At 41.8% G+C, this 22,190-nt stretch overlaps 1 protein-coding gene across 2 annotated transcripts in view; it reads right to left on the bottom strand.

Moving 5' to 3' along the window:
• The window catches only part of LRRC2 (leucine rich repeat containing 2), a 66,574-nt gene that overhangs the window by 21,315 nt on the left and 23,069 nt on the right, over positions 1 to 22,190 (bottom strand). For both annotated transcript variants that reach the window (XM_035099800.3, XM_088652621.1), the window contains 3 exons: positions 16,534 to 16,741; positions 14,172 to 14,328; positions 3,822 to 3,958 (listed from right to left, as the gene is read on the bottom strand). In XM_035099800.3, the coding sequence (XP_034955691.1) occupies positions 3,822 to 3,958; positions 14,172 to 14,328; positions 16,534 to 16,741 (502 nt within the window). The remainder of the gene's footprint in view (positions 1 to 3,821; positions 3,959 to 14,171; positions 14,329 to 16,533; positions 16,742 to 22,190) is intronic.

The raw sequence follows: 22,190 nt of genomic DNA, 5'->3' as shown, positions 1-22,190 counted from the left end.
TAACCCCCCCACACACACACACCTCTTACTCCAAAAAAGATACAGTTACCGGTATGTTGCAAACTATAAAACACTAGTTAGCTGCTTTCTCCTCTCAGAGGGGAAAAAAATCAGTGATTGTTCACTTCAGGGTGGAAAATATTGAGAACATTTTCAAAGATAATATCAGTGAAATGGAGCCCTGGAATAGGATAGCAATGGCAGGTGCTAAATAAATGTCAAGGGAAAAGATGGGAGGTAAATGTTAAGGCATAGCTAAAAGACACTGATCTTTGGCAATGTGCTATTATAGCAGCAACATTTCAATGACTGATACGTTGGAGATGTTATCTGCCTGTTTGATGGATGCTGGTGTAGCAGAATGGCAATTGCTTACATGTAGCATTACTGAATCATATATTCACAACTGGGAAAGCTACTTTTTTATCCTTCAGCTAATAGCAGATCAGGTTTGCCATAAAGCAGCATTGTGCCTTTTGAATATAACCTGTGATGATGAACTTTCATTCCAACTTTTATACTTGTATGGTTGTTGGGACTGAAAGAAACCCTCTGGATGATACTAGCCAAAGTTTGACATTTATTGGGAAGAAGAAGAAGAAATAATCCCATTGTTAAGTAAGCAGATTCCTGACTGGAATAGAATTCTTTTATGAGGGTGGCACAGTTTTCCCCATAGATATGCGTAACTAGAGCTGCTCCTTGACAGTCCCGAAAGAATGGGGCCAGGGAAGCAATCGATCCAATAAATCTTCACACTGAGCAAACTTTTTCTAAATATCTTTTTCGTTTCCATTTGCCTTTGTTGATATTGAAAATTAGCACTTGGAGATGTGCTCCTGACTGCTCCTTGAAATTTGGCCAACTTGGACATTACAAGGAAGTGAGAAAAAGCCCTCCATGACTGGTTTTTTAATGCTGGGGGGAACAAGCCCAGAGGGCATAGATAGACGGAGCTTGGTCTGGTGAGTCTCAGATTGTTCAGGCCTAAGATTTAGATTTCTGGTTCAGGTTGGTTCCCTCTGCTCCTAATGGACACTATCAACTATTTTAAGTGCATCACCAACATCATCATTTCTTAGTTGTCTTTCGCCACAAGGGGCCAGGGTGTGTTACAGCAGTATCCCCAGTGTGTGCTAAGTGATGACTCATCCCTGGGAAACCCGAATACCCATCATCTCAGCAGGCCATTGGAGGCAGCAGCAGTTGTGGCTCAGCTCAGCTATCCTGAGCAAACAAGTTGCTTGCATAGGATCTCTCTCTGGGACCAGAGAGAAGAAAGTTCATGGACTGTATTAGGACTTAAAGAAGACTGGACTGTATTGCCAGCTTGTTTAAGTGCAATGTGTTACTTTGTATTTTTGCAATGTTTTATTCTGTAACTAGTTTTAGACAGTTTTGCCATCAAACCTTTTGGATCTCTTTTTTCGTAGTAGAGAGCATTCATTTCTACTCTGCACAAGGTCCAGATCAGGAACTTCAACTCTAACATGCCTGCCATAAATAAAAAAGGTAGGTGGTGTGAAAGGCTAATGAACACGGCTGATTCACACAGGTATTGGAAAGAATACATTCAGAATTCCATTATAGGAATTGCAAAAATTTGACAAGGAACTGTTGAAATGGACCCTTCAGCATCACACCCATTTGCCTATATACAACCCTACACCTGTCTACTCAGAATTAGGACCCACTTTGAGTGCTTCCTCTGAGGTAAGGGGTGAATTGCTCTTTCAGGTTGAGAGCCGTGTTCTCTTCTGGACAGTCTTCCAGGTTCTGCAAGCCTGGGCAGTGCGTATGGAGGTCCTGGGTTGCCCAGAAACCAAGATGCCTCTCTAAGCCTCACTAATGTGGTCCCAGGGGAAGCAGCTTGGCTGCAGGAGTTGCTGGAAGGAGGTGCCGTCCAACCACCTTAGGGACTCCACTCCGGATTCATGTAGGGTTTACTCCTTAGCTTTTTCTTCTCCCAAAGATATCCCACAAGGTAAGAGAGGTTTAGGATCAGAGTCTTCCTTCTCCTAGATGAGCCAGCTTCCCAGGTTTATGAGCCCTGTCTGCCCCTCTGATAAGCATTGTCTCTAGCTGTGGGCTGAGGCTAAGGCTCCACCCTTTAGTTTCTTCTTCTTGTTGTTGTTGTTGTTGTTGTTCTTGTTGTTGTTGTTTTCCTGGGCAGTTGTGCATTAACCTCTTCCTCAATAGACAGCCTCTTGTTCTGGGCCTACAAAGTAAGTGATCTGGCCTTGTATATTAAATAAGAACTTAATAGCTATCTTCTTCATGCTTACACCTTCCTCTGTGTTCTTCTTCCAGGAAAGCAAGAATCATCAGCATGCACGGCAAAAAACCCCAAGGAGCATGGGAAGCAGGGCTAGAGAGGCAAGGGGTGTGTCTCAGGAGGCTTATGGCCTGGGAGAGTCCTGAGGGCCAGATCTGGCCCCTGAGCCTTAGCCCCCCCCCCAATCTGTGGTCCATGGGATTGTAGCCCTAGCGTCTCCCAAACATTTATAGAAGCTCATGCAGTGCTAATGCTTCCACAAATCTCCTCTGACAACTGACACCTCACCACCTGCCCTTTCCATTTTCACACCCTCCTGCTAATATTGGGAATTATATGCTATGCCAATATCTGCCCCCCAACCACACCCTTCCCCCAGAAAAAGAACACAGCTGCTGCTTTCCTTAGATTGACAGACTTTTGGCAAACATTGCAGGGGCAAGTGAAAATATGTGACCCTTCCTTCCCTCTTCATGGAAGCAATGGGAATATGGGTTCAACAAAGATGGGACGGGATTCGCTCCAAAGGAAACATGATACAGAAGTGCAAACCCAGATACCGGTAAATTAAATGCACATAACGCCAGGATTGACTATCTCTCACACCTCCCAGCATCTGCAAATGTCAACATAAGTCTAAATGACCAATTATTCCACAGTAAATTTTAGGAATACCGGTATACTGTATTAAGAAGGGTATTTAAGATGTCAGTCTTTAAACAAATTTCCAATGTTTGATACACAAATACCAAGTGCGTATACCAAGTGTGATGTTGGAGATCTGCAAATTTGATACCTCTGATTTCTCATCTACTTTTGCTCTGCATGGATGCATCTATCTTCCTTGTATAAAATCAAACTGTTGGTCCATGTGGTTCAGTCCTTCCTCTCCTGATAGGCATTGGCCCTTCAAGGCCTCTCTATATGCAAATCCTTTTTATTCCTGTGCATTTTACACTCCCTCATGGATGTGACACGAGACAATGATCAATCCCTTCCCCTTCTATTAAACATGCACACCTAATCTTGTCACAGAGCTGAATGTTCCATGGTGAGATGTATCCGTATTTTGTAGAATGATCTTAGCTGGACCACAGACATAAATGTCTGAACCTCTGCCAAATATTTTAGGTTTTGCTGTGGATGGCAGCCTTGGAACCTGGCCATGTGCTTTTAATAGGCCACGCCTAAGCAGTAGTAGATTGCATGCATCCAGCTGTCTGCATAATTTTGTTTTTCTTGGCAGACACCCATTACACTATTATTAGCCTAGTACAAAGTACCTCCTGGCATGGTTTTGCTCTCCTTTTCACTAGCGCAATGAGAGCCATATCATGTCATATATAAAAACAGACACTCATCTGTTCTGACCTACTCTTCCAGCAACTAGGCTTTTCAGTTTTATGGATTCTAAAACTGCCATTAAAACACTTTTGTGCCGTGAACTACACTTGCGAAAGTCAATTTTGTCACATGGGTTTTTAAAATATCATCATCATCATCTCACCACCCAAACTGATTACCAAAATGAGGTCAAAAATCTTACTTCAAACGGGAGTTCTGCTAGTTCTAGATTTCCAGACAAATCAAGTCTTTGCAGGTTCTCACAGTCTCCCAATTCTGGAGGGACAGCCTTCAAGCGATTAAAACTCACATTGAGCTCCTGCAGGTTTTTTAAGCAACCTGTCAAAATAAAGTGAGCCAAGATCAGCTGTGCAGTAATTCCAATGACTACAGTAACAAGAAGAGGCCCCTGGAAAACACGGGGCCAAGCAGTTTTCTAATTCAGTGGTACGGAGTGAGTTTTCCCAGAGAAAAGCAACAGAGCAACTAGAAAACTGGATGAGCCATCATAAATACAGACAGGGAAAACAGACCCGATATGATTTCATGAAGGGGGAGAGGGAGGAATTAGGGCAGCCTAATGCATTTGCTGATAAATTGCATTAATTAATTAACGGTTTAAAAGTACACATTTCCATGTGAGGGAATAGTTCTAAAGAAAAAGTGATGCACGTGTTTATATTACACTTTTAGATTAAACACAATACAAACATTATCTTAAATGAAGGATTCTCCATTCTCTAATAGAAGGGAATACCTCTTTTAAGATAATAAATATGTTAATTATAAAATGGTGCTTGACACTATATATATATATATATATATATATATATATATATATATATATATTCTTAGTGGGTTGAGAATGTTTTTGTTTGTTTGTTTTTTTAAAAGATCATTTCTCATAAAAGACAACTGCACGATAGCACAATTCTCTCTAGTGTTGGAGAATATGACAAGTGTATGTTAATTTTGAATTATTGATCTGTCTGTCTGTCTGCCTTTCCACAATGCCTTTGCACTGAGGAGCTCAAGATGATACAAACAACTATCCCGGAATGAGCTAAATTAGTTCAGAAGAGGGAAAGTGAAAGGCCCAAGGACACCTCCTGAGTTTCAGGTATGAATGGGGATTTGAATCCGGTGTGCTCAGATCTCCCCAGCCATCGTCCAACATGCCATGCATCTCTTGACTGTTATACTCCATAATTCACAGAGGCAACATTTGATGCTCCACCAACCCAACATCTGCAGCCTGCTGTAGCCATCTAGAAAAACTACAGAAGAGACTAGCAAAAAGGAGGGAATATAAAAGCCTGGTATTCTCTCTTTTCTGCTATGTGATAAGGCAAACCATATTCTGGGGCTGTGGGAAATTGTAAGGTTTTATAGGAGGAGGAGGAGGAGGAGGAGGAGGAGGAGGAGGAGGAGGAGGAGGAGGAGGAGGAGAAGAAGAAGAAGAAGAAGAAGAAGAAGAAGAAGAAGAAGAAGAAGAAGAAGAAGAAGAAGAAGAAGAGGAAGAAGAAGAAATTCGGGTCACTACGGCTATAAAAGGAAGCATATTTCACGAGGCTGTGCAAGCGCTAAACATCCCTGGCTCTGACAGGGGACTGGGGCAACTATAATGAAGTGAAGGACTAAATTATGACCAAGAACTATCTATTCCATGAAGATCCAATTCTATAAAGGGCCAAAGGCAGAGGTGAGGCAGAAGAAGTGACTTGATTCTAGAGTGGAAAATCCCCTTTTGGTCCCTTGCCCCATTACAGGAGTGGCTTCTGAAGATATTTTGCTGCCTGAAGCAAAGTAGTAAAATGGCATCCCCTCCTCCAAAATCAAGGTGCTTAGTACCCAAGACCAGCCAAGTTATTCTGGCACCTGAGGCAGGAAATCCCACATGCACATCTCTCTTTCCCTGACGAAGAAAACATAACAACAAATTAAGCAGGTAACTATTTGCTGCCTTTTCACTGCATACAAAATATGCTGTCTGAGGTGGACCACTTTGCCTAATGGCAGAGCCGGCCCCATCAGAACATAGGAAGCTGCCTTATAGTGAGTCAGGCCATTGGTCTCTCTAATTCAGCATGATCTGCACTGGCAGAAAGCTCTCCAAGTTTCAGACAGGGGATATTCCCTCCAGTAAGTTAGCAAAAATGTATAGGACTAACTCAAATGTCTGTTGGCAATGTAAGGAAAAAGAGGGCACCTTATATCATATGTGGTAGAATTGTAAAACGATAAAGGAATTCTGGGTAATGATATGTAATGGGGTTTTTTTTAAAAAAAAATGTTTAAAATAACTTTTGTCAAAAGACCAGAAGCCTTTCTCTTAGGAATTTTAGGTGCAGATATGCCAAAGGATTTGACAAGACTTGCCCAGTGATGGAAAGAGGATAAGATGCCAACTAAAGTGATTGTGCAACCCGTACAGCACACAGGCGACAATTATTCACACAATTAAAATTCTTGTTCAAAAACAATTTTTCACCATTTATCAAGTTTGTGAGAATAAGACAAGTACTTACAAAGTGCCATGAAAACTTATAAGCTATTTAAAATAAAGTGAACTTGCAGTGTCAGATTTTACTAAGTTCTTACAACTTCTTGACTCAATTTTTGTTTTTTCTTGTTTTTTAGGTACGTTCAAAAAGGTAGGTAAATTCAACGGTGTTCCCAGTAGCTGTGAAGTGCAGGTGGAAGACAGGGTGCCAGCGTTCTATCCCCGTTTTGCCCTAGCAGCAGTTGAAGAGCTGCTATTTCGCCCCCGACAGGGCCAATTTATTGGGGTAGGCAGATAGCCCACTCCCTGAGCACAGTTCTCTGGGCTTCCTCAGTAGTCTCGAGCCATTAATGTATCTATTATGCTAACTAATAATAATCCAAATAAAATCTCATTAGAATCATCATAATACATTTCTAAATGTTCACTTAAATACAATTAAATACAAAATTAATACAAAGGTTCATAATTATATACTTACATGTCGTTATAGAAAAAAAATTCTTGGCTTAAACATAAAGAACTGATTAGCTTAGCAAGGTAGCCATGTTTGATTACAAATATATATACTCTTATTGTGGGCTTTTTAGCATGTATTTTACATTAACAAGGAGGAGGAGAAACGGAGGAGAGGATGGAAATGAAACTATCAATACTATCACCTTTGCCCTTGCATGTCCAATAAGGTAGAATCTGTCACTCACATTCTTTTATTTTGTGAATTTTACAGTGAAGAACGAGCTGGACTTATTTTACCCCTTTTGTCAAAATTTAAACCCTTAAAATATTATTTGGAATTCTCCCCCGAAATTTTACAAAAATTCCTTCTGGAAGATTCCTCAAGTCCAGTATCATATGATGTGGCCAAATTCTGCACTTTAGCTATTAAGAAACGTAAATCTCTTCTATTTGAATAATATATTGCAAATTCATTCTGTGTAATTGTTTTGCTTCCGGTGATGTTATTGCTGATTTTTTGTTTGGAATTATGGTATTTTGTATTGCTGGCTTTTGCTGTAATAAAACTAAACTGATGATGTTTGGAATACTTACATCCCATACAGATACTCATCTCAATATCCATTGCTGTAATCAAATAAAAACTGAAAGATCGAATTTGGAATTTAATCCTACCGGATGTAATGTTTTAAATAAAAATATTAAACGTGCTTCTTGTTGTTTTAGTGTTTTTTAAAATGTCCTGTTTTTTATACCGGTATTTCCTAGGAACGAATTGCCAAATCCCAAAGAACAATAAGTCCGCATCACTATGTTTCATTTTAAGATAGTGCTATCTCAGGGAGATAGAAGTGCTAAATTTAGGCTTAAATTTTGCCCCCTACTCAGAAATGCTCGCCCATGAACACCCACATTGACCTTTATAAAATGATTTAACAAATTAAACTAAGACTCATGTTTCAGTCGAAGACCGAATCTACAAACATCTCCACTCCATTCAAAATAAAATCATCTTTCATTCCTCAGAATCAGGACTTCAGGATAGAAGCTTTTCAGCATGAGATATTAAAAGTTCTTGATAAACTTGAAAAACGCCATATTCCTATTAAACATAACATATCTAGAAAACAGCAGACAAGGGTGGTGCCACCATAATAATGGATACAGTGGCTTATGACTCAGAAATCAATAAACAACTTGCAGATAATAACTTTTACCTACTTTCGTTGTTAAATATAGATTACAAAATTTTTACTGGGGTATTGGCAAACAGGATGAAAAACATTCTAAAAAGAGTTATAGGGAAAGATCAGGCTGGGTTTTTACCTGAAAGACAAATAAAAGACAATACTAGAATAATTATTGATTTACTAGACTATGTAGAAATGAATCCGAGTAAAAAATAGTAATGTTACTTGTAGATGCTGAAAAGGCGTTCGACAGTATTTCATGGAATATCAGCACTGGAAACTCTTTTAAGAGCATTAAGAGAAGATAAAGAAATCAAAGGCATAAAAGTAGGAAATCATTGATATAAAGTCAAAGCGTTTGCAGATGGAAATGCCATTAAAAAGCATTCAAAGAGCCTTAGAAAAAATGAAGGATTTTAGCAAAAGGAAGAAGCGGACCATTTGGATCCCTTCCAGTCAGCAATCAGGCTGTTTCCTAGTTCTGCTGGATCTCTCAGCGGCTTTTGACACCATCGACCATAACATTCTTCTGGACCGTCTAGAGAGGCTGGGAGCTGGGGGGACTGTGATACAGTGGTTCCGCTCCTTCCTCCTGGGCCGTGTTCAGAAAGTGATGGTGGGGGGTGAGTGCTCAGACCCCTGGGCTCTCACATGTGGGGTGCCTCAGGGTTCTGTCCTCTCCCCTATGCTTTTTAACATCTATATGCAGCCGCTGGAAGAGATCATCAGGGGGGTTGGGCTGGGTGTTCATCAGTATGCGGATGATACCCAGCTCTACCTCTCTTTCAAATCAGAACCAGTGAAGGCGGTGAAGGTCCTGTGAAAGTGTCTGGAGGCAGTTGGAGGTTGGATGGCGGCTAACAGATTGAGGTTGAATCCTGACAAGACAGAAGTACTGTTTGTGGGGGACAGGAGGCGGGCAGGTGTGGAGGACTCCCTGGTCCTGAATGGGGTATAACTGTACCCCTGAAGGACCTGGTGTGCAGCCTGGGAGTCATTTTGGACTCACAGCTGTCCATGGAGGCACAGGTTAATTCTGTATCCAGGGCAGCTGCTTATCAGCTCCATCTGCCTGTTTATCAGCAGGCTGAGACCCTACCTGCCCGCGAACTGTCTCGCCAGAGTGGTGCATGCTCTAGTTATCTTTCGCTTGGACTACTGCAATGCGCTCTATGTGGGGCTACCTTTGAAGGTGACCCAGAAACTACAATTAATCCAGAATGTGGCAGCTAGACTGGTGACTGGGAGCAGCCGCCGAGACCACATAACACCAGTCTTGAAAGACTTGCATTGGCTCCCAGTATGTTTCCGAGCACAATTCAAAGTGTTGGTGCTGACCTTTAAAGCCCTAAACAGCCTCGGTCCAGTATACCTGAAGGAGCGTCTCCACCTCCATCGCTCTGCCCGGACACTGAGATCCAGTGCCGAAGGCCTTCTAGCAGTTCTCTCGCTGCGAGAAGCCAAGTTACAGGGAACCAGGCAGATAGCCTTCTCGGTAGTGGCACCCGCCCTGTGGAATGCCCTCCCACCAGATGTCAAAAAGAAAAATAACTACCAGACTTTTAGAGGACATCTGAAGTCAGCCCTGTTTAGGGAAGCTTTTAATCTTTAAGAAATGAGTGTATTCTAATATTTCTGTTGAAAGCCGCCCAGAGTGGCTGGGGAAACCCAGCCAGATGGGCGGGGTATAAATTATTATTATTATTATTATTATTATTAGGCTTTAAGTTGAATAAAGAAAAATCAAAATTATTAACAAAAAATATGGGAGAGAAGAAAAGAATTAGAGGAAAAAACAGAGCTAAAATAGAGAATAAGGTGAATTATTCAGGCCTTTGGATAACAAACAATAATAAGAATTTATTCAAAGATAATTATATTAAAAAATGGAAAGAAATTAAAGAAACCTTAGGGAAATGGGACAAATTAAAATTATCTTTGTGGAGAAAGGTTTCAATGATCATGATGATGATACTCCCTAAAATTTTATTCCTCTTTCAAATAGCAACATCTGGATTCCCTGCGGGCCTATGTGTGAGTTTTGTTTGTGGACTTTACCTCAGCTTTTAATACTATTGTCCCATCTAAATTGTTTTCTAAATTACTTCATCTTAATGTTCCTGTTCCTGTTTGCCAGTGGATACACAGCTTTTTAATGGACAGGAGGCAGCAGGTGAGGTTGGGGGAAATTATATCGAGCAGCAATACCATCGGTACATCTGCTCCCCAGGGGTGTGTGCTTTCCCCACTGCTTTTCTCTCTCTACACAAATGACTGCACCTCAACTGACCCATCGGTTAAGATCTTGAAATTTGCAGATGATACAACAGTTATTGGGCTTATCTAGGAATCTGTGTATAGGCAGGATGTAGACCATCTTGTTTCGTGGTGCAGCAGTGATGTACCCAGGTACATGCCCTCAGAAGCAGATTCATATTTTCTTAAAAATCATTTCTAAGTCTGTGTCCTCTGTCCCACTAAAGAAAGGAGATGATGGAATCATGTTCTGACAAGCGCATCCTTATTTGAGATACCAACCACCTGGTTTTAGTATGTACAGTATTCTTCTTTAGGAAGAAGATGTTCAAGGTTTCTGAAAGAACTGGCATGCGGCCTAGAACTGTGATAGGAAAGGAATTCTTGCGAAAGCAGGCCAAGGATTATGTGGACTAGACTAGAGTATTCACATTTCATATATATATATATATATATATATATATATATATATATATATATATGTATATATGAATGTATCTAATAATCATTTTTCCCTTCTGTATCACTTCTTTGTATATCAATAATGTATCTGTAATGGAAATAAGGATGTTCTAGGCCAGCCTATGCTGAGTCGCTTTCTTGCAAGCTCGCAATAAAGTACTTTTTATACTTTCAAACTCAACCCCACGTTTCTGGAAGTCTTCTTCGCCTTCGCAGCTGCCCAATAATTTGAACCCACTTCTCAGGTACAACATCAGGAATAATTTGATGCTGAATGACCAAAAGACAGTGGAAATGGTAATTGATTTCAGAAGGCACTCTTCCGTCTTGCTGCCACTTTCCATCATTGGTAACATGGTTGTAGTAGTAGTGTCCTTTAAGTTCCTGGGCTGTATAATTTCCTCAAAACTTAAATTGGTCAGGCAACATCAATAGTACTTTTAAAAAGGCCCACCGGAGGTTGTATTTCTTGCGTCAACTAAGAAAATTCAATTTGCCCCAGGAAGTGTTGATCCAATTTTACAGAGGTACCATTGAAACTGTTCTCTGTAATTCTATTACTGCCTGGTATGGCACAGCCTCCAAGATGGACAAGAAAAGGCTCCAATGAGCAGTAAGAATTGCAGAAAGTGTAATTGGTGTTAGTTTGCCTTTAATAGAGACACTTTATGCTGTCCGGGTTAGGAAGAGAGCGGAGGCAATTGTCGCAGATCCTTTGCATTCTGAATTTCATCTGCTTGATTTGCTTCCATCTGGACATCACTACAGGACTCTATACACAATAACAGCTAGGCACAGGAACAGTTTTTTCCCTTGTGCCATCAAATTGTTAAATTCATTGTTGTGTAGCGGAAGAGGAGGCCTGTTATGGGTGGGGTTCCTTTGCTGTGCTATTGTATTGTGAGTGGAACAGTGTTTGTATAAGGTACAATTAAACTGCAATGTAGTCGAAGCAAAATTCCAAGTATGTTGGTACTTGGCCAATAAATCATTCCTTATCCTTATTTTTTATAATTTTGCCTTGTAAAAACCAAATAAATTTTTTTTAAAAAAGGCTTTATAGGTCAAACCCAGCACTTTGAATTGGGCCCAGAAGTTAATTGGCAGCCAGTGCAGCTGGGCCACGATTGGCATTATATGATCCAATGGTTTGTGTCGGTGTACAAAAGAAGAAGATCTAAATTAAATAATTAAACAACCAATGTATCTTTGTGCCTTCTGAGTGGAAGTAGTTAAAGCAGTAATGAAATCCAGTTTCCCTGGTAATTTCATGCCTGAGAATATTTTACTTTTAATTAGTAGCTGCAGCAACGATCCCAGTCATTCCTGAGTCATGATTTATTCTTATTTTTATTTCTTCCTTTTTAAAAAATCATTATTAAACACATTAAAACCAGTAATTAAAGTACAACTTTTAATTTTTAATAGGCAGTGGGTGTTATTATTGTGGAAATGCAATAGAGAAAAGCTGCATTACAGTTCCTAAGTGGCTGTTAAGAAAACTGTAAGTGGAGACCATTATAAAGCCATTTTTGTACATAAAGCCCTTTTGAAAGGTAAAGAATCTTCCCATGAATGCTAATAACTGACTCATGCTGCTTATTACCCATAAGCACCTCACCCATCCAATCCATTTACTGAGCTGCTATGATGTCACAGAAGGTTCCACACCACCTAACCGTTATATAAGAAGAATCTTACGTAAAGGTATAAATCAGGCACAGGCAAACTCGGCCCTCCAGCTGTTTTGGGACTACAACTCCCACCATCCCTAGCTAACAGGACCAGTGGTCAGGGATGATGGGAATTGTAGTCTCAAAACATCTGGAGGGCTGAGTTTGCCTATGCCTGGTATAAATGTTGATGGGGATAATAATGGTGTTGGCGATGGTGCATTTTCTGTGAAAGAAAAAAGACCAGCTTGACTAAGAGGCCTGGGCCTAACCCTAGACACAGGGAGAGCCTGGTGGGAAAACTGCTATGCTGGTGATGTGGAAGTACATCTCCAACAAATGCACTCATTTGATTGGGGACAAGCACTTCATCGTAGTAATTTCCATTAGCCAGAGTGTGTAGGCCAATGATTTTTCAAGAGGACTTTCTTCAGGACAGGGGAAAACACATGAGCAAAGAGCATTTTATGCAACTAACTATCCCCCGCTCTTCATTTTTATGTGACAAATCATATTTCCAAGAACGCCTGTTGCGTCTATCAGCTCAAAGGAAGAAGAAGAGACCTTGAGATAGCATCTAATTTGGAGGAGGATTCCATTTTTATTCTATTCTCCACTGCCACCTTGTGGAATACTTATTAAGCTTGCTGGTTTGTTTCATCCCAAAGATCAACACACCAATAAAACAGCCAGACTTTGAATTTTTGTTTCATACCCATAAATTTCATGCTTGTGCTTTGTGGGTGGTTTTCTAATGCACTTAGCTTTCAGAGTGCCCATAAAATATATCCTGATATCAGCTGGCAATTATATTCATAAAGTATAATGTACATAAATAAATAAATCATATCCATAAGTGTTAACAGTTGGAAAAATTTAACCTGGCATTAGACACTATTTAGTTAAGACACTATTTAGTTAAGATCTGTGCTACTTAACCCCACCCCCCAAAAAAGTGAAAAAAGAAGAGACCATTTTAATTTTATTTACTTCTAGTTTTAAGGGGATGAACAGTTTCCCCCTTCTGTAATGAACCAAGGTTCTTGGGTTTAAAAAGTTGGCAACAACAAAACATAACTCTCTTGGTTGAAACTCAAGAAAATACAGTGGTACCTCTACTTACGAATTTAATGCGTTCTGAATGCACATTTTAAAGTAAAAAAAAAAAAGTAAGTCGGATCCCATAGGAATGCATTGGGAGAAAAAAATTGTAAGTCGAAGCAACCCAATCTAAAAATTCATAAGTAGAAAAAAATCCTATCTAAACCACATCCAAGATGGCGGACGGAGCTGCGTTCGTAAGTAGAAACATTCGTAAGTAGAGTTATTCGCAAGTAGAGGTACCACTGTAATAGTCCAGAATTTCCATTTCTGGGAAGGGAAAGGAAGTGTGAACTATTGTCAACAACCCAGTTGCAATATCTCAATGACTCATTCACAAATTAAGCCCCAAATCACCAAATTTGAAACCACCAAAAAGTACTGCCATTGCAAAACCTGGTGTGCATCTGGATACATCTGTCACCCATCCACCAGCATTATTTTCACTTAAGTGTCATTTAGGCAGGCAGTCAATCATCAGAGGTGGGATTAGGGCATCATGACCGGTTCTTCCACACAGGGCACGGGGGCCAAGGAGTACCTTCCTTCCTGCCTGCCTTCCTTCCTTCCTTCCTTCCTTCCTTCCTTCCTTCCTGCCTTCCTGCCTTCCTGCCTTCCTGCCTTCCTTCCTAAAGCCTAGTAAGTGCTGGGCTTTGGGAAGGAGGCATGAGGGCTCTGACAGGTCCGAGAGTCCTCCTGTCTCCTTCCCAAAAAACATGGAACAAGATCGTGGTGAACTTCCATCTTTCCCCCCCCCCCCCAACAAAGAATGGGAAACGTCACCTAAAAGTGAGAGAGCGCATTTGACAGGAGGCGAAAAGTGTTAAGGAAATGCATGCTCCCTTTCAGTTCAGCGCTAAATGTGATGATAAACAATAAAGGTGATGTCTGGGGAGCGGGAGACCTACCAATTTCAGGCGGAAGCTCTGTGATCAGGTTACTCGGTAATTCTAGTATTCTCAGCTCCTGAAATAAGGCAATGTAGGCTGGAATGGTTGTGATCATAGTATTGCTTATATGCCATTCTTTTAGATGTGTCTGGTCTTTCAGAGAATCTGGAAATTCCTAAGAAAAGGAGATACGCATAAAGGTCTTTATTTAGGAATCTTCACAAACAGAATTTTGTCAACATTTTGAGATACTAAATGTGCTTTGAACATATGTTTCATTGTACTATGCACTTCCAACTCTATGCTTCTATGAAATCACAATCCCCCCCCCCATTTAACATGCATGCAAAGGGAAGGGGGGCAGATCTCTCCTGGTCTCCTCTCATGCATTTTAAAAGGAAGAGCGGCAACTTACACACATTGACCCCATTCATAATGCCCACAATACATGTATTTTTAATACACAGTGCTGAACTAGAGGAGAGGCTGGAACTATGTGATGAGATCTCACATCTCTTTAAATTTATTTCAAAAACAGTCCCAGGTACTGCGGTGACTGAGGGAGGGAGTCTTAGTCATTTTGCCTCCAACCATTTTCCGAATATAAACCATTCCCCAGCAGCTGTTTCTCCCGTTAAAGAAAACATACATGCCAGGGATCTCCAGGGATTCCAGAACTTTTCCAGGGTTTGGCTTCCTGGAATGAAGTTCAGCAGAGACTGTGGTATCTATGGGATAGATGGTTTTGTTTACACATATACCGGTATATAACTTGAGCATAAGATGGAGGTGCTCACCGCATTAACACATCTTGCTCCCATATATGGTTGCTAGAGGAGCCCCACAGTCCAGCACAGAGCCAGAAAAAAATGTCTCTCTGCCTCAATCTTTTGGATGCTGATGAGGAAGGACACTTATAAGTGGCCAGCTAAGGTCATTGTCTTACAAAAAAGAAGCTTGTTTGACTGGTTCAGCAACCTTCTCTACTAGATTCTAACTCTCGCTGGATATGAGGCCAAGAACTGGAAGCTGCTCAGGGCATCATTCAGACTGACCTTCACCCCTCAACGCATAACACCATGTATGTTTTCCTTGATGAGGCAAACAGCCTGGTGAGATGGGAGTGATTTACATGAGGCAAAAAGCACAGGGCAAAAGGTTGTCCATGAGAAACCAAAAGAAACCAAAATTGGCAAAGATTTGGACCATGTTCCAGTGGCTTCTCACCTGTTTTAGAAGATTGTCATCCCTCTGAGCTTCATTTCTCCCTTTAGCAATATTTATTTTTTTCCAAGAGTTAAGGAAGAAGTGGAGCTCAGAGGGATGACATGACAATCTTCTAGAACAGGAAAGGGAAACCTCCAGACCTCAGCCCAAATTCAGACTACCGGGCCTCAGAATTCAGACTGCACTGGTCTCTCCAGACCACCCCACACCCTCCTTGTTTGTAAGTGTTGCCAGCACAGCCAAATAGGCCTGCCCAACCTCACTAGAGGCCACTTCGAGTTGGACATTCTCAGCCCTGCAACTGGCTGTAAAACAGGGACATATTTTGGAGATAAATTAAGTTTGAGTAGTGCTTATGTCCACGAATGGTTCCCCCCCCCCCATGTGTCTTTTTCAGCCTGAGAGCCACAGTCTCTCCTGGGCAACCTTCTGTAGTAGAAAGTAGTAGAAAGCAACCCTGGAGATCTTTCCAGCCTACCTTGCCTTTAAATTATATTGGAAATGCAGGGGGCTTCCATATTGCTTTCCTATTAAAGATGAAGACTAGACTTTTCTAGTGGCTGTCTTTGTGGAACAATTTATCAGCTTCCTGCTGGCTTCTGAAGATTACTGAAGAACATGAGGGAATTGAAGAGCAGAGCCAAAAGGAAGCCTGTGTAAATTTCACTTCCTATCATAAGCTGGTTTGTAAACCAAGCACTAAAATGCCATATAAGCCTTTAGCCATATGCATGGTGAGAAGCACAATTCTGAAAAGCCAGTCATAATAAGTTTTCAAGTGTCCTTTAAACATATTTTCACATTCATTTTTTCCTGCTTTTCTTTTGATCCCTTTTCTTATTTATTTTTCAAGGATGAATGTTGTTGTAGTATCATGTTAACTTTTGCTTTATACAAGGCACTGCAATTCTTTCTTCTTCTTTTTAAGGCTAGAGAAGAAAATCTTGCAAGCCTACAAGCAAAGGCTCTAATTCAACAAAGTTTAGGCATGCTTAAGTCTAATGAAGTCAACAGATGTTGGCACACCTACGGTAATTCTGATAGATTATGACCAATGTGATTATATAAAAGGTGGGGGGAAATGATTTAATCCTCTGATCTCAATATCATTTGTGGCAAAGTGTTGCACCACCCAAATATTCTACCCACTTACTGTCCAGTGCTCTCCTGAAAGTTGAAAAATAAATTTGTTTCTTTCTTTCTGCGTTTCATTCAACAAGGCAATCTTCTTAATGAGCGGAGAGTTGTTTTCAAGCTTATCCAAAATTCTGTTAGCATCTACGACACCATTATTCAGATATGCAGCTTGTGGAATGCCATTTCTTCTGCACTCTAGGATAATGTCCCATTCTTGCCTTATCCTGAAACAGGACAAATGAAAGCATTTGTCTTTTCTTTCTTATTCCCTCTCCGCCCCATAAAAAACCATGTAATAACATCGTGTTTCAAAAAAGACAAGATCATTCAGCATCCAAATGAGATCGTATAATTTCTGCCACTGTAAAAAAAACAATGTCAACAGCTTAAAAGCACAGGAAGTTGGTGTGATTGTGCACACAACACAGGGAGAAATACGAACCTTGTGACTGTATGTGGAACTAATGTTCTTTGGCTAAGGACAAAAAATATCCTTTGGGTCTTCTCTTGTCATTATTAGGCACCAATAGGAAGCCAAACTCACTCTTGATGGACTCCCATTCATTTCTGAGATGCTTTGTAACAAAATAAGCTCATACCCTCCAACAATTCTCTGATGAAAATAGGGGTGTCCCATTCCATAATGATAATTATACTATTTATACCCCACAGATCTTACTAGGCTGCCCCAGCGACTCTGGGCAGCTTCCAACATACATAAAAACATAATAAAACATCAAACATTTTTTAAAAAAATTCCCTATACAGGATTGCCTTCAGATAGCTTGGGAGTCAAATAACTCCATACCCTCCAACATTTCTCCATTGAAAATGGGGACGTCCTAAGGAAAAGCAGGACATTCTGGGATCAAATCAGAAACCGGGACGGCTTCTATAAATCGGGGACGTCCCTGGAAAACAGGGACACTTGGAGGGTCTGTTAGCTGTCATATACCAAGTTAGACCACATAGCCCTGACTGAAAGCAGCTCTCCAGAGTTTCACCAAGAGACTTTCACCAGGGCAACTGGGAATTAACATGAGCCAAGCAATGGTTTTTTGAAGAGTTCACACAGGCATTATGCTGAAAAGCTGCAAAATGTCATTCTAATAACACAGAGCAACTTGGAAATGCTGTGGAATTGATCCTGTGACTTTCTGTAGGCAAAACAGATACTCTGCTACCAAGTTACAGGCCTTCCCTGACTTTTTGTGCTGCAGTTCTTTGCATATTTACCCCCTGAGGTCAGTGGGGGACATCCCTCTCTGGAATTCTGCTCACCATTAACATGGGCAGCACCATCAAGTTATTCCTTCTTGTCCTTCTCCTCAGGGCCGTCTTAAGCCTATCTGGCGCCGTGGTGCAGGGATCCCTCGGGCGCCCCCACCCTTCCCTCTGGGCAGGCTCGTCCCTCTTTGGAAGAGTGGGGAGCGTGGAAAAGATCGAAATTCCAAATTGAGCTGTTGGAGAATAATGTTAAATTGTTGTCGAAAATGTATAATTTGCTGCTTGATTGGTACACAATGGATGAGACAACAAAGGAATGTATGATAACATGGGCTATAGATCTGGTATACAATATAGAGTTTGGTAAATGGACAAAATTGTGGAAGGAAAACCTTACATTTACAGCATGCATAACCTTAAAAGAGAACATACTAAAAATGGTATATCGTTGGTACATGACACCAGCAAAGCTGGCTAAAATGTACAGGAAAAAAGACAAAGCTTGCTGGAAATGTAAGGTAGCAGAAGGCCATTTCTACCACATGTGGTGGACGTGTGACAAAGTCAAAAGTTTCTGGGAACAAGTCTATAATGAACTAAAAAAACTATTTAAATACACGTTCCCAAAAAACCTGAGGCCTTTTTGTTAGGGCTGATGGGAAATGAAATTTGGAAAATAGATCAAAGACTGTTCATGTACGCCACAGTGGCAGCAAGAGTCCTATTAGCCCAGAGGTGGAAGACAACAGAAATACCTACAATTGCGGAATGGCGAGTGAAAATGTTGGAATATTTGGAACTGGCGAACCTGACCTGCAGAATCCGGGACCAGGAGGATACGAAATTCAGTGAAGAATGGAGTAAATTTTGGGAGTATGCTAAGGAGAATTACAAAAATTTAAAGACTCTTGTGGGCATAAGTTAGAACCTACAAAGTTGATGTTTCTAAGATATGTTTTTGGCTAAATCTTTAATTTGTCTGGGGTGTGACGTGTTTTTTCAAAATGCGCGAATCAAAAGGGAATTATACCTCTTACCAAAGGGGGGAGGGAAGTACGAACCTGAAAGAAACTGACAAATGTATAATGTTGAAGCTTTTAAGCTGTTGTAAATAGTCTAATGAAAAATCAATAAAAATTCATTATATAAAAAAAGGAAGAGCGGGGAGCGAAGAGAGGCAGGAACCAGGCGAGGGGCTATGCTGGGCAGGGAGAGGCCCCGAGAAGGAAGAGCCCGCCCCACTCCGAGGCATCGATGACACCGTGCGCACTCGGGATAGACAGGGCCGCCGCCGCCACTGCCACTTCTCCCTGACCCGCCCAAGCTTCCCTCGCCTCACCCAAGGAGCAGCCGGGCTGCGAAGCAAGCAGGATGCTCAAGGGCAAGAGCGCACAATGGAGGCGGCCGGGCAGCTGCTGTGGAGCCGGCGGGTGGGCCAACCTCCACCCAGCAGCCACCCAGTAGCAGCAGTGGGCCGGGTCCTCCCCCGGCGGGCGGGCGGGCAGGATGGAGCCGTGCCCCAGGCCGCCGCCTCTGGAGCCCAGCCATGGCCTGGTGGTGCGTCTGGGTTGGCGGCAAGGACACACACCCCCGCCCCAGGCTGGGCACCAAGTTGCAGCTGCCGGAGGTCCAGCACAGCATGGTGGCCGGCGTGCAGGGAAAGGGGACACCATCAGCAAAGCTGCGCAGCTCCACCACTCGCTGAGAGGGTGGCACCCTGACGCAGTGCACCAGTAGCCCCATTGGGAAGGACGGGCCTGCTTCTCCTTCCTACAACAGTTTTCTACTGCTGTGCATTGAGTAGCATACGAAGAAATAAATAATGGCTGTGAGTGAGCTTCAATGTATCATGTGAAGTTACAGTGTCACACCCTCCAACATTTATCTGATGAAAATAGGGACATCCTATTTAATAATAATAATAATAATAATAATGCCCTTCTGACTGTGTTACCTCAGCCACTCTGGGCGGCTTCCAGCATATATAAAAACATAATCAAACAACATTTAAAAGCATCCCTATATAGGGCTGACTTCATATGTCTTCTAAAGGTTGCGTAGTTACTTATCTCCTTGGCTCAGGGGTCGGCTAACTCCATACCCTCCAACATTTCTCCGATGAAAATAGGGACATTCTGAGGAAACGTGGGACATTCCAAACTGGGGCAGCTTTTGTAAATCTGGGATTGTCCCTGGAAAATAGGAACACTTGGAAAGTCTGCAGTGTTTGATCAAGCCAGCAACCTAGAAGTAGACTGGGAGCATTTTATAGCCAGCACTTATTGTTTTATTTCCTATTTGCCTTGTAAGTGAAATGTAATCCTCCTTAAGAATAGAAGATCAGGCTGGGTTGGTGCCACAACACCCCGGCACCTTTTCCATTCCTAACACAGTGTTTGGCACTAAAGAAATACTACAGAATGGTAGAAGTGTTAAACAGTCAAGAGCCAAAGGTCACCAATCCAATAGGTTGCTAAGAGTGACTTTGCAAGTGGTGTTACTAATGTAAACAGTACAGATCACCAGTTCAACTGGGAATTCACACAAGCAAGACAATGGCTATTTGAAGAGGTCATGCAGCCATTTCTGGGAAACGCTACAGAATAAAAATAGACACCCCCCCCCAAGAGTCATGCATGGATGTTGTTGGCAAGCCTTCAATAAGCCAGTGCTGTTAATGAGCTGCAAAGGTTTTTGAGATGCGACTGAGGAGAGAAGGTAGGTGGGAGGTGAAGTCCATGGAGAAATAATAATATATTATAATGCATTAAAGCGTGTCCTCCCTAAAAGAGGGCGCATGTTGCAGTGAGACCTGGAGACTGACCTCCTGGTTGTGGGTAGGTCTATTGGATAGTCACAACACCTGATTGGTAGGTCCCTCGTCGCTGGGTTTAATCTGGCCAATGGGGTGCAATCTAAATGGATCAAGGGACCTATATAAACCCATGCACGTACAATTAAAATCAAGCAAAACAAATCTATAGCTCACAAGGTTAAAATGCAGCGGAAGTAGTCTGGCAGAATAAAAAAGTCTTAACTGCCCACCTAAAAGATATCTGAGAATGGGGGTCGTGCTAACCTTGGGAAGAAAGTACAAAGTCAAGGTGCTGCCCCTGTAAAGCCCTGTCCTGCATTTCTGCCCATCACGTCTCTGTTAGCGGTGCAACACAGAGAATGGCCTCCAAAAATTATTGCAACTGATGAGCAGGTTCCTACCGATGAGCAGGTTCCCCAAGATGTCGTATTTCTGTTTTAGACTGCAGAAATGAGAGGGTGAAGCACTTGGTAGGCAACACAGCACGGAGCATTATTCACTGGAATTGTGGATAGGTACAGGCATGTGACTGCAGTGTTTTGGAGAACTTTGTGTTACCAGATCAGTGGAATTGCAAGTTGCACATGTTGGAGGGTAGTAGGTCCAGATAACTATTGCTGAATGCCATTTTTGCTGGCATATATTCACTAATATTCAAAGATGGTACAGTATGTGAAAAGCCAGTGTCAATAATGCTAAAAACAGGTATAACATACATATTTTTGCTAGAGAGAATTCCCCTTCAATGTTAATGGAGCTGAATTATAGCCAGTAATGTCAGCACAATTGCCAGTTGCAAATGCTGCTACAGCTACACTATCATAACGTAGCTAGCTTTTCCTAAGCTATACTCCCTGTTACTCATGCCCGTTTTTCCGCAGTTCTCTTTACTTTCGTTTTTGGCAGCTTGTTTGGTGGGTGCTGCTATTTATTCAATTTATTGAAAGAATCCAGCAAATTGCAAATGGCCTTCATCAATAGCACCTTCTTTAATCACAGACCATTTTCACTCTACCATCCTCAACATCCAAGGAAAAGACCAAAGTAAGCAAATTTTATGCTGCATTGCTTTCTGGCACAGGGCCATTCGTCCAGTTTAGAAGTTGGCTGAAGTCTTCAGTGCAAGCCTTTACTGTCTACAACTGGCTGAGAATGTAGAATACTGCAAATCTCACACAAGTGGTATAATATCTGGACTTGTAAGGCTAGGCATTGGGTAGGTAAACCTTTGTGATGGGAGGAGAGGTTGTTGCCTCCGCCTGCCCTTCCTCAATAAGGGTATCCCATTAAAGGGATCCGGGTGTTCTGTCCGAAGCCTGGGCAAGGGTGCCCGGATTTGATGTGTATCAGGCTTCCTCAACCTCAGCCCTCCAGATGTTTTTTGCCTACAACTCCCACGATCCCTAGCTAGCAGAACCAGTGGTCAGGGATGTTGGGAACTGTAGTCTCAAAACATCTGGAAGGCCGAGGTTGAGGAAGCCTGATGTATGACATAGGGCACCCCCTACCGGTGATTTACCCTTAGGAGACTCCCTGCAGACACACAGGAGTCAGGATATAGTCTGGTTTCACCCAGTACCTAAGCCAAACCGCTCACATCTGTAACCAATAAAGTTGTGGCCTATTTTTGC

Source organism: Zootoca vivipara, chromosome 10 (genome assembly GCF_965207765.1).
Source record: "Zootoca vivipara chromosome 10, rZooViv2.hap1.1, whole genome shotgun sequence".
Taxonomy (NCBI): domain Eukaryota; kingdom Metazoa; phylum Chordata; class Lepidosauria; order Squamata; family Lacertidae; genus Zootoca; species Zootoca vivipara.
The sequence above is the reverse complement of the archived record's forward strand: the minus strand, read 5'-3'. Positions and strand labels throughout refer to the sequence as shown.